At 38.5% G+C, this 16,777-nt stretch overlaps 1 protein-coding gene across 1 annotated transcript; it reads right to left on the bottom strand.

The window, feature by feature from the left end:
• Positions 1–800: 800 nt before the first annotated feature.
• On the bottom strand, positions 801–15,968 carry LOC307168128 (tubulin epsilon chain-like). The gene is made up of 8 exons (XM_079887767.1): positions 15,469–15,968; positions 12,467–12,521; positions 11,108–11,223; positions 6,569–6,690; positions 6,292–6,479; positions 4,194–4,366; positions 3,308–3,448; positions 801–1,820 (listed from the first exon to the last, which is right to left on the bottom strand). The coding sequence occupies exons 3-8, from the start codon at positions 11,206–11,208 to the stop codon at positions 1,649–1,651; spliced, it is 897 nt and encodes a 298-aa protein (XP_079743893.1). The 5' UTR covers positions 11,209–11,223; positions 12,467–12,521; positions 15,469–15,968; the 3' UTR covers positions 801–1,648.
• Between the last annotated feature and the right edge of the window lie 809 nt (positions 15,969–16,777).

Here is a 16,777-nt window from a genome sequence, read left to right as displayed (position 1 = left end):
GAAAATTCTGTCATCATTTACTCACCCTCATGTTATTCCAAACCCATAAGACTTTTATTCACGTTCAAAACACAAGTGGATACATTTTTCAACTCACATGCATAAAGCACATCAAAATGGTCAACGACAGCTCAACCGTAGTTGCTTAATGCACGTACCTCATTTGTTCTCGTGTGTCAAGCAAGCACGTTTCAGTTTCCGTTTACCATTTTTAATATTCATTGGCAATAATAATAAATGCCTAGATTAGATCTGTTCATTATATAAAGTTATCATATCTCTTCAAAAGACTTTGATTAAACTGCTCGATTCATCAGGATTACTTTTACAATGTCTTTGAAGGTTCAAAGTTTAAGGTGAATGGATGAAAAGAAAGCTCTCAGAGTATATCTAAAAAAAAAATATTAACAATTTTTATAAGCTTATCGTTGCGAATCATGGTAAGGTAGGGAGACAGTTTGAACACTGATTTCTACGGTGGACGAGAATTGCAAAACAAACCACAATTCTGAAAACAAAACAACAAATTTATAAACACAATGGAAAGACTAAAAATAAATGAACAAGTTAGAAAACACAATAACAATTCCGAAAACAAGATAACAAATCAGAAAACACAACAAGTCAGACAAAACGGAAAAGGCAGGTATATGTGGCGAATGGAATACTGACCGCTGATTGGACGAGACATCTGTCAATCAAGACATGCAGAAAGTACAGCCGACAGCAGGAGAAAGTCGATTCGCGTGTGCATGTGTAAATATTAGCTGTATCGTCTACGATAATTATTTTTTTTTTTTAATTATGTGCAAGGCTGCGAGCTGACATTATCGAGTATGTCTCTCACTTTGCAAAAAACAAACAAACACTATTAGAATGCAGTTATAATGCCCCTAAAATTCCAGATATAGGGGCAATGCCCCTGCATGAGCTTTTTGGCACATCAAAATGGTCAACGACAGCTCAACCGTACTTGCTTAATGCATGTACCTCATTTGTTCTCCTGTGTCAAGCAAGCACGTTTCAGCTTCCGTTTACCATTTTTAATATTCATTGAACAATGTTTATATGTGAATAAATGCCTAGATTAGATCTGTTCATTATATAAAGTTATCATGTCTCTTCAAAAGACTTTGATTAAACCGCTCGATTCATCAGGATTACTTTTACAATGTCTTTGTAAAATGTCAAAGTTTAAGGTGAATGGACGAAAAGAAAGCTCTCAGGGTATATCTAAAAAAAAAATAAAAAAAACTTAATTTGTGTTTCATAGATTAACAAGTCTTATGGATTCAGAACAACATGAGGATTTATTGATTTCACTGGTTTATTTCAGAACTAAACTAACCCTATAAAATGCACTAATGTGTTTCTTGCTAACTATTTATTTTCCCTTCATTTTGGTAACCCAACTGACATCGAAGAATTTATTTTTATTATTTTATTCTCTCTCTGTCAAAAATAATAATGGATGTAATGCCAGGTGTAAACAGGTTTTATTGGAATGAGTTCACATGAGGACCATGTGCGAGCGCCGATGAAGAGGTTAGGATGCTGCCTTGTCCAGCTGCATGTGGACAGCGAGGCAGATTATTAGGTTTTGAAGTGAGAATACAAAAGATATGGATGGAAAAAAATAGACAGAAGGCTAAACAAATGGAATTATGGGACAAACAAACCGTTCAATATTCCGGCGCAGATCTGACATCTGAACGTTTCCACGCAGCATAAGAGCACAGGCCAGATACAGGTTGTGTTTGGGGTCAGCTCTGATCAGCTGATGATCCTTACTGAATGCATCTGAGAACATCTGATCCAGCCTACAGAAACACAGCACAGCATTCACTTATTCACTTGATGATGACATAAGACACTAAAGCTTCTGTGGCAGGATTTTTCAACTTCAGTCCTGCAGAGTTCAGCTCTAAAGTTTTATTCCTGTTATTCCTGCTGTACAAAATGCCCGCGTAACCTCCACATCACGGCAATTCTGCTCCGGCCGGAAGCAATTACCAAACCGGTTCCGTGTGTTTATCACACTCACGTACATATTTTGCAACAGCATATAAAAATGATTAATTATGAAGGCTATATTGCTAATTGATAATATAAAATTTTCTTCAAAACTATCTACATTTTTAATGCCTGTAGAATTAAAATGTAATGCTTTTTAATGCCATTTAAGGCCTTAATTTTCGCAAAATCCATTTAACGACTTTTAATGCTTTTTAATGCCCAGCGGAAACCCTGTGGTAGTGTTGTGAAAATAATTAATGCATAATAATCGTGATGTGAAACCGTGATTATTCCTCAGACTATAATCATCGCATCCCTAGTCCTTTCACTGAGATGTGAAAGAGGAAACCCCACTCTCTGTATGTGCAGCTGGGCGTAGTACCGAATTGATGGTGAAAAAGGCAGGTGTAAGAGGAGATGAGGTGAAACTGGGTAAAAATGACTGCAAATGTATAATGACAAACCTGCGTGCAGTGATGGGGACGAGACCGCCTATGCCGAGTCCGAGTCAAGACCGAGTCTTTGAAGGGTCGAGTCCGAGTCGAGACCGAGTCCGTTGGTTTTCAAATTCAGTCGAGTCCGAGTCAAGACCGAGTCTTTGAAGGGTCGAGTCCGAGTCGAGACCGAGTCCGTTGGTTAACATGGGAGGATTTGAACTTGAAACACGGAGTGTACTGACGCCTTTCCGTGGTTAAAACAACATTGCTTCTTATGTTTGTTCATGTTTATTTGAGGCTATAAATTAACTAGAAGGAAGAGATGATCGGTTCACGAGCAGCTTTAACTGATGCTCTACAGCGATCTGTCACTACACATTTAAGAGCCACAAAACGGTATTTATTGTTTAAATTTCTTTTAAAAAATGACCAAGTTTGAAAGGCGAGACTTTGTTTAATATGTTTAATATCAAAAGTAACCGAAAAGTAACCTGGTCTATCCTGTCTGTCAGCGTGTTGTCAGTCTCCTCTGCTCCGCGATGTATTTTTCACTGCGTGAGAACATGGTGTGGCGTGAGAACGGTGTAGCTTGTCGGACATAGCGACAGTAACTAAGGGGGGCGGGTCTTTGCGAACAGTCAATTAAAATTTTCTAGTGGTATGTATTCTAGTGGACTAGTGATGGGACGAGACCGCCTATGCCGAGTCCGAGTCAAGACCGAGTCTTTGAAGGGTCGAGTCCGAGTCAAGACCGAGTCTTTGTAAGAACAAGTCCGAGTCGAGTCCGAGAAAGCAGAAATCGGTCTCGAGACCGGACTCGAGTCCGAGACCGGACTCGAGTACTACATCACTACCTGCGTGGTGGTACGTTGACATCTGCAAGTGTGTAGAGAGGAGTTAGACTGGGCACGAGGTAGTGTAAACGCGGGAACGGTACCAGGTTCATGGCTATCTCATTCAGATCCATGTTGAGAGAGCCCTCAAAACGTGCTGAACTGCAAGAGAAGAAATCGAATCGAATTAAACAGGTGATCAAATCTCTAGACAGAAAGATAAAAAAGAATCAAAGATAACAGATTACCAGTTCTATTACTTTCTATAAACTTTATTTTTATAACTACTTTTAAATTTACATAAAAATCAGCTTCTAGCTAGTAAAGTTTTGATTGGTGAAGATTGCAGGATTGCAATCAAAGTAAAGACGATTGCGGTGATGTACAGTAAGCACGCAAGTCTGTTTTATTGATGCACAAACCATGTATGTAAGAAAATCTGTAATGTTTTTGTTTCATGGGTGCTTTGGTGTGCACAAATATATAAATTACATAGACTTCTTATATAATTTGGTTATTTGGTCTCCTTTTGTGGCTCCAAGTGGCCTTTTTGGGAAAACACCACAATTTACCTTGGTTTACTTTGCTGGATATAGCAAATAATGACAAAATAAATGTGTTAAACAAGATAAATGGTATAAGCTTAATTTCAAGATAAGTGTGTGATTAATCAAGATTAAAATATAGAATCTATAAAGTCAGGCGTGAAATGCATCCAATTTCTATAAATCTCAATTACTGTGCACAAAATAATTACCGGTACTGTAATTCCTCTTCAAAAGTGTATTTTTGTGTGAAAAGCATTCCTCTTATTATGTACTTCTCTTTTAATTCCTAATGAAGGTTTCACTACACTTTCACTGCTGCATAAAGCACAAGCATTTCCCCTTTTTTTGGCACATGATACCTTGTGATATTAAGAAGTAGATTGGCCACAATGTTGTTCATGGCATCAAAAGGTTTTTCGACCTTCACCACCCCTCCTTGTCCAGAGATGATGGTACAGTCCTTCTTGATAGTACAGCTTGGTTTGCCAGTGTTGGACATGTGCTGTATCTTACCAACAATATCCACCAGAGACTAGAATAATAATAGAGAATAATCATTAAAATTGGTATGATCTGTTCACGCTCATGCCATTCAAAAACTGTATGAGTTCCCATGCGTTATTACACAAAAGGAAAAATTGTGAAGAACATCAATACAGCTCTTTTCCACACAGCAAAAGCTGCAGAAATCAGGGCTGTGCTTTTTCGTACCAAACAGGACAATAAAGCACAATAATACTAGTACATGTGACTTGTAAGCTCTATTCCAAGTTTCCTGATGACACGATACAATAGCGTTGTGTGAGGAATAGACTGATATTTAAGTCATTATTCACTGAAAAACTTTCCATTCAGTGTCACTGGCACATCAACATATTCAAATTTAGTGTTGCAAATGGTTGAGACATGTGGCCAGTAAGGGGTGTAACAATATATCGTGTCGGTGTCACAATATATTGCAATACAACAATATGTACCGTGGATAGTGACAATATGTATTGTGTATTGTTCACCCAAAATGAAAATTATTGTGTGGAAAAAAATTTAGTTTACAGAGTTTTAGTATCAGTACTACATTAAAATAATATATAATGCTGAATATTATATAATAATGCAATGGGGGAATATTTGTGGGTCGTGATAATGCCAAGTGTCTTATGTTACCAGTAAATATTATTTTAAATACATCTAGTCAGTGACAAAGTGGAAACATTTTCGTCTAAAATAATTCTGTATTTTCAGCTTCAGAATCATGAATATTTTTATTCTGGTGTCACTATTGTCCTGTGCTTTGGGTTTCCAGCACCAAGTCCAAGCCTATTCATTTACACCCAATGTAATACTAAATTTAGCATTTTAGGGTGTTTTCACACCTGAAAGTCCGCACCAAGGTCCGAACCAAACTTCATGTTTTGATACATTTTATTCATTCGATAAGTTTTGGTTTGGTTTCACATTGCAATTATGCGAGCACACTAAAGAACTTTACATGACATACTTGCGTCCTGTCGTCATCATCTATGTGGGCTGCATCTTGACATTGATTGGTTTGTAAATGGACGTGCGTCTGACGTCAGCGTATTGTCAATTCGGCGGGTAACTTTGACAAGAATGAATGAACAGATGCATATCGTTGGCACTATACTGTTATTATTACGGCATTACTACCTGCAGCACCAACTATACTCGAGGCTAGTTCAAATTCGCCAAATGAACGTCCTCGTTGTGCAAACATTTTATGGTCGCCGGCAGGAAAGCAGGAGAAGACTGCAAGCAATCCTGCAAGAACCACCGGAACTTCCTGTAAATGGTCCGAAAGTCTGAACCATACAGACATTGCTTTCACACTAGAAACGAACCAAACCTTTGTTCAGTTTGATCCGGACCGAGACTACCTCTTTTCGTCTGATCAAATTTCGTCTGTTTGGTCCGGACCGTGGTCCGGGGGAGGTTTCACACCTATAATTATGATTCGTATCAAACTGAAAAGTCAGAAAATCCAGACCAAACAAGGTAGGTGTGAAAGGGCCCTTAATCAACAGAACATTTTGTGTTTACCATATGTCTTGGAGTATCGCAATAATATCACATCGTGAGTTCAGTATCGTGATATGTATCAAATCGTGACATGAGGGTATCGTTACACCCCTAGTGGCTAGTGTTGTTTAACATCATTGTTGTCAAATGTTGAGAGCTGGAAGAGGGAAGGACGTAATTACAAATTATAATGAGGTTTAGATAGAAACTTCTGAGGTTCTTTATGGTGTTTATTTTTATTTTATTTCTTTTGGAGCTTTCAAACATCTGTGCCCATTTCATTTCAAAAGTGCAGTGTGAACATTCTGCCTAACATCTGCTCCACAAAACAAAGAAAAAAAAAAGGGAAAAACATGGGAGTAGGTAACGGATGACAGAATTTTAAGTTCTAATACCCTTTACATTTTTACGAAGTCATACCTGGTTATCGACCGGCAAGACACAGTCTGCATGTTCTGTGAGCTCTTTCATGGCTAGGACGCTGTTGTAGGGAGAGGTGATGACATCATCCTCTGCCGTCGGATAAACCGAGGTCACTATCCGGCACACCTCTGGGAACTCCTCTTCTAGAAGCTTCAACACAAATGTGCCTAACCCTGAACCAGTGCCTAAACACACAAAAGTACGCTTATATCACCCCATGTTTCTCAACCACCAAATCTGAATACTGGTTACATGACAGGCATCAGAAGCTCACCTCCTCCCATGGAATGAATGAGGAAGAAGCACTGAAGACAGTCACAGTGTTCTGCAGCCTTACGGACCTGATCCACAATCTGCTCTCGGTAGGTCAAGCCGTATGTGTGGTGCCCGACTGCCCTAAGGGTCATAGACCAATCACACGGTCAATCACTGATCCAACAGTTAAAACAACAATGCATAACTAAATACTAATTTTATTGCAATACTCCAAGGAATATGGTAAAAGGGTTGACAAAAAATTAACTGTTGATTAAAATGCAACATTTTACAAAGGGGGTGTAAATGAATAGGCTTGGACTTGGTGCTGGAAACCCAAAGCACAGGACAACTGAGACACCAGAATAAAAATATTCATGATTCTGAAGCTGAAAATACAGAATTATTTTAGACGAATATGCTTGCACTTTTTCACTGACTAGATATAATCTAATTATAGATATAATATATAATATAATATAATAATAGATATAATATAACTAGATATAATGTTGGACACTTTTTACTGGTAACATAAGACATTTGGCATTATCAGTACCCACAAATATTCCCCCATTGCATTATTATACATTATATTCAACATTATATATAGTAGTTTAATGTAGTACTGACACGAAAACTCTGCAAACTTGAATTTTTTCACGCAAAGTAATTTTCATTTTGGGTGAAATATCCACGATACAGACTGTCACCATCCACAATAAATATTGTTGCATTTTTGTATTGTGATATATTGTGACACGATATATTGTTACACCCCTACTAAAAACACTTCAAGCTACAGAAAAGAACAGGTTATATGAACAGGTAAATAAAATCAGCACTCTTGTAATACTGCTTGTCCAATCCAGTTAGAGGAACTGAACTAACGCTTGTATGCTTGTACGAGCAATCAACCTTGAGCACTGGTACATGAAGAACCACTTAAAAAGTCAAATCCCATAAAGTGTGACTGTTCAGTAACATGCCTGGAGGCTGTCAGGAGCTATTACAGCACATGGGTGTCGACACATGAAGAAAAGTAACATAGGCCCAGTTTAAACCTGGTTATAAAATCCATCTCCGGTGATCTGTGACAAGCAGATTGAAGGTCAACCTGCAAGGTTTTGTTTCGCAATGAAGAGTGTGTTTTCATAACCAGCAATTACATAATAAAGAGGAAGAAGGACAAAACGAGTAATTTAGGATGCTTGGTTTCAATAAAAGCTGTTTTTTTTTTTAATCACACAAGAACAAAAAATAACTTTAACAAGAAAACAAGTAGGGTTGCAAAGGGGTGGAAAATGAATACAAGTCAAATGGTTTTTGACTTGGATTTATTTTTGAGTAGAACTTTTTTTTAAATGAAAACATATTTTCTCAAGCTTCTGGTTTCTGCATTTTTCCTCTCAATCCATTCAGGTCTCAATGGCTTCTTCCTGGACCTCATCAACATCCTCCATCTCCGCCTCTGCCTCTGTGTCAGGCTCAAACAGGCTTAGGTTTGCCCTGGATGGCCACCAGTTTCTAAATCCTTGCCTGTTGCGAATAGGAATGAACTGAAATTTTGACAGCCAGATATTATCGGCCAAAAATGGCATTTTCTATTTTCGGTCAAAAGAAAAACGGCTGAAAATATGAGCAGAAAATATATGCTGCCCCGGCAGTCCCTCAGTGATCAGCGTTCAGGTTTCACTCTCGCTCTAGCCGTTATCGCTGCACTCAATATTCTGCTCACGGCCCATGCAAACACTCCACTCGTGCTCATCAAAAATCAACTCGCATATAAATTCTATCTTCTAATGATTGGAATCGAGTCATAAATTTAAAAAATTGATATTCTAATCATCTGTTAATAACGTGATGTTGACGGAACAAAGAACAGTGCAGCACCAGACAGTTTAGAGAGCACACATGCTTGCAAAGGGGGACAAATGACACTTACTTCACAACAACAGGTCTTATATCAATGTATTTATTAATATAAATGAAATTAGCCATAAATAAAGTATAATTACTGGCACATGTCAAGTTGTTTTGTACTTTTTACACACAAGAAACACGTTGAAAGTGGACATGCAAACAGTTGCCACGGTAACAAACAATACCTGCTTGTAAAATCCTGTATCAGGCTAAATCACAAAATATTGAGAACGCAACAGTGTGTATTATATTTTTCTAACTTCAAAAGATCAGCAACTGATCGGAACCAGCTGATAATCACACATTTCAAATGATACAAAAGAATCATCAGCACGTGCTTATGCCGCAAAAGGCGAATATGAAAGACTGAGCAGCGGTGGCGTAAAAAAAAAACAATAACATGAGATAAAAAAATAATAACTCAACAAAACTTTAATTAAAGTTTGGGGGCACATGTTTTCTTATAAGGCTTTAAGGACAATAAATTGCAATGAAAATCGAAATCAAGTTTCGATTCGAAACCTGATTAAAAAAATTGAGAATCGATTTTGAATTGAATTGTGAGATTACAAAAGATTGCCACCCCTAACATATATGTGCTGGCACGACTGCCATATCCCATCCCCTTCCCAAAGGCCTGGCTTGGTACGGGATTATACCAGACTGCCGAGAACTTTGTCTTCATAAGATCCAGGTGGTGAGACATGGCAGTAATAAAAGTATAAGCTCTGTTGATCTCTTCACCAGAGAGAATGCTTTTCTCATACTTTGGGTCCACCATGTAAGCTCCTTCATAATCTGGCTTCATGCGGTATTCTTGGTGCTGCAATTTCCCGTTAATTTCCATTAATCCCATGGAAAGTTTCCAACTTTGCAAATTCCAGGGAGTATGTGTGGTATAGTGTTCCCACAGCATTAGCTACTGATGTAGCATCAAATGAACCTATGAAAGGGAACGTCCCAGTTACATATGTAACCCTGGTTCCATGAGTAGGGAATGAGACACTGGTTAGCTCTGCCATACTCAATTACTGCTACAAATACTTCTTAGAAAAATCTGAGGTGCATGTCCAGCACTTCCACCTTCAGCCAATGAATTGTTGTGATTCTAAACGGAAAATCATCACATCTGGGGCCGGTTGCATAAACACAGGCCATTACGTTAAGTACAGTGTCATAAATTCTAGTATGACCCACTAGCAGTTACTAGTAACTAGTAACCACTAGTAACAGTAGCATACACTACAGTTCGGTCTCAAATTAGGCTAATCTATGTTTTTATGTAACATTAAAAAAAGCTATGAATAGTCTTAAAGAAAAAAAATGTATGTCTAACTTGTAAGACTAGTCTTAGAGGTTTATGCAACCGGCCCCTGGAGGGTGATACATAGCGCCAGCTTGTGCAAGCTGGTTGGAGAAATCAGGCTGTGCGTGTGAAGTGTACATACCCTAGCTAGTATAAGCGCAAAAAACAAAGTATTACTTTGGGCTTTAGCCATGGGATTGGAGAGGAGGTAATACCATACAGAATCAAGAGCAATGTGTGTATGCCATAGTACGTGTAGCATGTGTCTGAATTGGTGTCTGAATCTGGTTATCGGGGTGAAGTAGAACAGCTGGTGAAGTGGTGTGAGGTCAATAACTTAATCCTCAATACATCTAAAACTAAAGAGATGATAGTGGACTTTAGGAAGAAGGCCGTTCGGCATCTTCCCCTCTCCATCAATGATCAGGTTGTTGAGAGGGTCTCTTCCTTCTGTTTCTTGGGCACCACCATTCATCAATCCCTCTCATGGGACCTGAATATCAGTCTCATTGTAAGCAAAGCCCATCAGAGACTTTATTTTCTCCGTCAGTTGAGGAAATTTGGCAGCATGACTCATTTCTACCGAGCCGCCATAGAAGGTGTGCTGACCTTCTCTATCCTGTCCTGGTATGGCAATGCGACCAGTCAGGGTAAGCAACAGCTAGAGAAAGTAGTGAGAAGAGCCTTTAAGATCATTGGCTGTAGTCTGCCTACCATAGCCTCACACTACGACTCCAGAATTATTAAGAAGGCGAAAAACATCACCACTGACCCCTATCACCCAGCACATTACTTGTTCACTTTACTGCCCTCAAGGAAGAGGTACAGAAGCATTGTCAGTAGAACATCACGCTTCAGAGATAGTACCTATCCCCCAAGCCATACGTTATCTAAACATGGTCTGAAGCTAGAACATTGAATGCAGTGTTGTTCATGTCTGTGTATTTGATGTTATTGGGGGGTATATGTGAGGTATATGTGTGGAATGTGTTATTGTGTCAGTGTATTGTTGTTAATAAAGTTGTATATGTGAGCATACCAAGACAAATTCCTATCAACTGTAATGTTGAAATGGCTAAATAAATCTTGAACTTGAACTTGAATTGCAGAGGCCTTGGGACGGAAAGTAAGCCGTCATTGACGATCAGACAATAATTTCCAGCAGGTTTTGACAGGTACCTGTGCTCTTAATTTACTTATAGCAGAATCTGTTGACACATTTCTCTCTTTGCAGAGTATATAACACCATACCGTCCAGCCCTAGTTAGCACTGTGTCCGTTTTAGCATGTAGACAGTGTGACAGAGTCCCTGCTGAGACAGACCCTTACCAGTTGTTCCCTGAACCAGAGACATCACTTATGAGTTGTGTGCTGTTGAAGAGAGAACGCAACGGTCCTTGCAAAATCTCTCCTAGGACTCCCTCCTCCATGTCCACTAATACGGCCTGCAGAAACACACACACAAATTTGTTTTTCTATTATGTTGGGTACCTTCCATTGACTCCTGTTGTTTTTATTACGAATGGTCATTTTGTCTACACGAGAACTGAATAATATATGAATCAACTGCGTACTTGAGAGGAAAATTTGCAAAAAAATTTTTTTTAAATTGTTGGTCCATGTACAAATGTAAAGGATTAGTTCACTTCAGAATAAAAATTTCCTGATAATTTACTCTACCCCACGTCATGCATGATGTTCATGTCTTTCTTTCTTCAGTCGAAAAGAAATTAAGGTTTTTGAAGAAAACATTCCAGGATTTTTCTCCATTTAGTGGACTTCAATGGGAACCAATGGGTTTAAGGTCCAAATTTCAGTCTCTACACGATCCCAGCCGAGGAATAAGGGTCTTATCTAACCAAACCATCGGTCATTTTCTAAAAAAAACAGCATTTTTAACCACAAATGCTCATCTTGCACTTGCTGTGATGCGCCACACATTACGTAATCACATTGAAAGGTCAAGCAGTAGGCGGAAGTACAGACCTAGTGTTTACAAAGCGAACGTGCAAAGACTAAGTCAAACGCCATTTACAAAATAAATAAATAAATAAATAAATAAATAAAAGGTAAAACAATGATGTCAGACGATTTTGAAGTTGGAGGAGAAAATGAGAAAAAGTTTTTCGTCCAAAATTTTTCCACCCATGTCACACGTGACCTTTCCAACGTGATTACGTAATGCGTGAAGTCGTGGACGTGCAAGACGAGCATTTGTGGTTGAAAAGGTTTTTTTTTGTTTGTTTGTTTTTTTCTAAATAGAAAATGACCGATTGTTTGGCTAGATAAGACCCTTATTCTTTGGCTGGGATTGTAGAGCCTTTGAAGCTGCATTGAATTTGGACCTTCAAACCATTGAAGTCCACTATATGGAGAAAAATCCTAGAATGTTTTCCTCAAAAACCTTAATTTATTTTCGACTGAAGAAAGAAATACATGAATATCTTGAATGGGGGTGAGTAAATTATCAGGACAAGTGAACTAATCCTTTAAGACTGACATCTTTGGCTGCTGTATAACTAGTCTTGCTCTTTTAATGTCTTTCTCCATAAGCGTAACATTCTGTAGGCACTGTAAGCCAAACCGCATAGATCTGAAGCTCACACACACATTCACAACATAGCAGTCAGATACTACAGTCCTGTCTCCATGCTCCAATCCCAAAACATCACCTAACATGGTGCTCACCCTGGCCTTTAGAGCAGTGATTCTGCCCCCTGTAGCGTCTGCTCCACCCGCTCTCCTACAGAAACACCACACACACACGAGATCCCACAATAACTCAAGAGGATCAGCAGAGAGGATGACATGTGGACAAACAGAGGGTCGTGAACAGAGTAAGAAGAGAGCAAGAGAAGAGAGAGCTTTGGTCAACATTTCTAAAGAAGCTGCTCAGCGCCTCATCATAAACTCCTGTCTGCAGAGACAAAATCAAGACTCAGTTAATGATGTTTTCTAATCTTTGATATCATGTATATTGTGCATATGTAAACATGAGCAGACCTGTTTTGTTTAGATGAAGGTTAGATGTCCACATATCAGATGTGTATTTGATGATTTAAAACCACATTTGGAAGTGCAGTGTTTCCCCTACTATGTATTCAGCAGCGGTGCAGCGCCGCCGGTGGATTTTCAACGCTGCTGCAAAATCTTCACGTGATCAGTAATGTCACGACATTCACTTCATTCACTTACACACCTAAAAACACTGAGACATGGCGACCGGCAGCGCTGCTAATGCGGTGGCCTGAATCCACTTGTTGACAAGAAAGGAGGAAAGAGCCACATATGGAAATATTTTTGATTAGGCTAATGTCACTTTACTGATTTTTACTGGTATTGGTACCGAATAGTGAAATTTTTCAGTGAAAAAAGAGTATGAAATGTGTATCTCTCTCCGGCGCGTTCACTACTGCAAAGATCGCGAGTCAGACTTCATCTTTGCAGCTGACACAGAAAACACTTGTTTATTAATAGACAATTAAAATGTCTCATTGCAATATTTTACATATTCATAATCATTACTTTTGCTGGTTCGTTGTGACAGTTATGAAAAATTGAGTGTGAGGGATTTGTTCACTTCACACAAAAAGATCTTGGAATGAGATGGCTAACTGTAGTAGCGTTTAGTCCACTGCCTATAATAGCCTAATTTAGAGATCACTTTTTTTTTTAACCGACTACCGACTAGAGAGTAAACTTGAGGCACTTGCAAGAAAATGGATAAGTAGCTACATAATAACATTCACAAATATTACACCATTTAAAAAAATACATAGGCTACTGAGTTACTAAAACATTCTTTGTCAAAGAATACACTTGTTTGTTCACAGTTTTAACGTTCATGTTTCCATTTGTTTAATTTCAAGATCTGAGGTGAATTATATCCATTGTTGCCTTTATTACGTGTAATTGACACGCTTCTGTTGAATATTTACTTTATAGAAATGGTTTTGTGTCTTCGAAAAAGTCCGTTAGCATCTCAACCATTTTTAGAAGAGGTAAGTTAGGCCTACGTTAAGGGAGGCTAACTATAGACTGGAGCTCTTGTTTATGAAAGTTTGGGGTTTTAACCACATCTTTGTGTAGATAACAGTTTTTGATAGTTTTGTTTTGCTGGTAATTTGTCAATGGGTGATTGGAAGTAGGCTAATTTATTTAACCTAAAAGAATGCACTGCACTGTTAATCAGTGACGTCACTTACAAATAGTGATTAAAAAAAAGTGATTTCAGGAGCAACAGGAAAAAAACCTCTACAACAAAGGGTGAATTATTGTTTAATCATGATACTAATTTCATATGCATCAATTTATATTAATATATAATTAATTATTATATTAATTAATATATTATCTTAAGAAATATATATATATATGTGTGTATATAATATATATATATAATTCTTTCTCTTTTCTGCAGTTCACCTCTGCTCTAGCTTGGTTTCTTGTAATAAACCCTATTGTAAATCCTATGTAACATTGTTGGCTCTGTGAAATTGCATGTTATGTTCCTACTGTAGATCATCATGCTGAAGGCCTGCTGCACCCCCGTCCAAGAAAATCTCCACGGCTATGAACCATATGACTAGTAAGCAAAACAACCTCAAACATACAATGCACTACTGTCCAAAAGTTTGGGTTCTGTAAGATTTATGCTTTTGAAAGAAGTCTCACATTTTAAAATCATTAACCCCAGGTTTTTTCAGTGTGATTGTCCTTGAGAAGCCTGTAGGCTAAATAATAGGCGACAAATATAATGGTATAATGGTCGTAGTTATAATAATTTATTTAACTATTATGATAACAGGATATCATGGTCATTGGTATATTTTATTTTATTTCTCTAGGTCTGTTTTGAGTTATGTTGGCCAGTGAGAGAGACACCATACTGTGAAACTCAGGGGTATTTATTTATTTGTATGTATTTTTTACTGATAAATACTGAAATTCTTTTTACTTTTAAATGCTAAATGTGGTTCAGGCCAAAAAGTTATTTTTCACAGATATCTGGCCAGCTTACTCATGGCTCATACTCTTAGCCATTAAAATGTTTGAATTGATATCCCCAATGCAATATCAGCGGGTAAAGATATCATTAGAGTTCTTAAAATTATGGCTGTGCTCTTGTTATCAGATGAGATATAATCCCTAGCGTTTGGCCCTGTGATTCTTCAGGACAAGACCTTGATGCCATCCACACTCGGTAGATGAAGAAGGTGAGTTTCAAAATAGCTGCGACTATCACAAATCAAGAGACCGAACACAACAGGCTTTCATCCATATGAACACACCCATATGTAGGCATGGGTACTGAAACTCAGTATTAAATGGGCCCTGGGGCCAAATTATGGAAGACCGCAGTATCGATAAGCTTGGACGTTATCAGTTCTGCTGACGGTACTGAAGAATTTACTCGCACTATTTATTAAATACTAAGGGTGTCACGATTCTCCAAATCCTCGATTCGATTACATTTTCGATTCTAAAGTCACAGTTCGATTCGATTCTCGATAATAAAAAAAAAAAATTGAAAGCACAAGCTATGCCATTTTTAGACTTATGCAATATAATAATATCTGACCTTTGTTCGCAATACTACATTGTCAAATTTAAAATGTTTATTAACAAAATAATGTAACAATAACTTATATCTTAAGACAATTGGAAACTTAAACAATATAACCTATTACCTATTATAGTCCCGGGGCTCCCTGGACTCCTCAGAGCAGTCACAGGCGAATAGCACGTCGTTTTAAATTGGGTTCCCACAGCGTTTGCAACGCAGTACGAGAGAACGTTCTCGTAATGGGACGTACTTGGTTACTTGCGTAACCTCGGTTCCCTTAGAGATAAGGGAACGAGTACAGCGTTGCCTTGCCGTGCTATTTCGCTCATATCAGGTACTTCGCTTCAGTCGATTTAAACCTAAAATCCTTTGGCGAGTTTTCTGTGAATTTATACTCTCCAGCCACGTCCAAATTGGCTCGCTCGAGGTTGGCAGGGCGCCAAGTGCTCCCATTGGACCGCACGCCACTGCTAACTCGCCATAGGTTCGTGCAGTTGCCGCAGCACAGCCAATCAGCTCGCTCAGACGAGTTATGATGCTCTCGCTGTGCAGCTGCAATGCGTTTTAAAATAAAGGCTTCAATATTCTCGAGAAAAGGAGTTTTACCTATTACAGGCAAGCCGAGCTGACGTGACATGGGGGCGTGGCAGCATCGACGATTCCATTGTTTGATTCGATAATCGAGATTGAGCATTAATTTCGATCGATTTTGATTTGACACCCTTATTAAATACATTGTCTTGCAAATTGTATCTCACCAGCTGTTTCTATATGCGATAGGGGTGATTGCATTGGAGTTTTTCCCTCTTTTGCACCTCGCTTTAAATCACTAATAGGGGTGTAAGAAAAAATCAATACACTTGAGTATCGCAATATTTTATTTTGCAATCCTGTATCGATTTTCAATATCAAATTTTTATTTTTATTTTTTAGTTTACGTGCAAAAATATTCATGGTAAGACAGTGGTTCACATTTATGTTGTGTTGAAATCCCTACCACTAGATGGCTATGCTGAGACGCACCACTAGTGTCCTCGCCTAACAGTGTCTGACTTTTTGCTAGAAGCTAACAACATTGCTATGGCTGAACCCCGTGTAAGACCGGCTCCCGCTGCATGAAGTGTGGAATCATTTTGGTTTCCAGAGTAAAGAGGGCACTACCAATATCGACAGGAACCATGCAGTTTGTAAACTGTGTCTGGGAAAAATCAAGTACTCTGGTAATGCCACGAATTTGAGGAAACATTTTGCAAGACACCATTCAGACACTCAGTTAAGCGAACAGCAAGCTAAACGACACGACCCCTCACAACTCACCCTTGCTTAAGTTCAAACGCACAAATTACCAACGACTTCAACTCGTGCAACCAAAATAACCCAGTCAGTAGTTTATTTCATTTGTAAAGACATGCGTCCGCTCCGTGTGGTTGAAA

Source organism: Squalius cephalus, assembly GCF_949319135.1.
Source record: "Squalius cephalus genome assembly, chromosome: 12".
NCBI lineage: Eukaryota > Metazoa > Chordata > Actinopteri > Cypriniformes > Leuciscidae > Squalius > Squalius cephalus.
The sequence above is the reverse complement of the archived record's forward strand: the minus strand, read 5'-3'. Positions and strand labels throughout refer to the sequence as shown.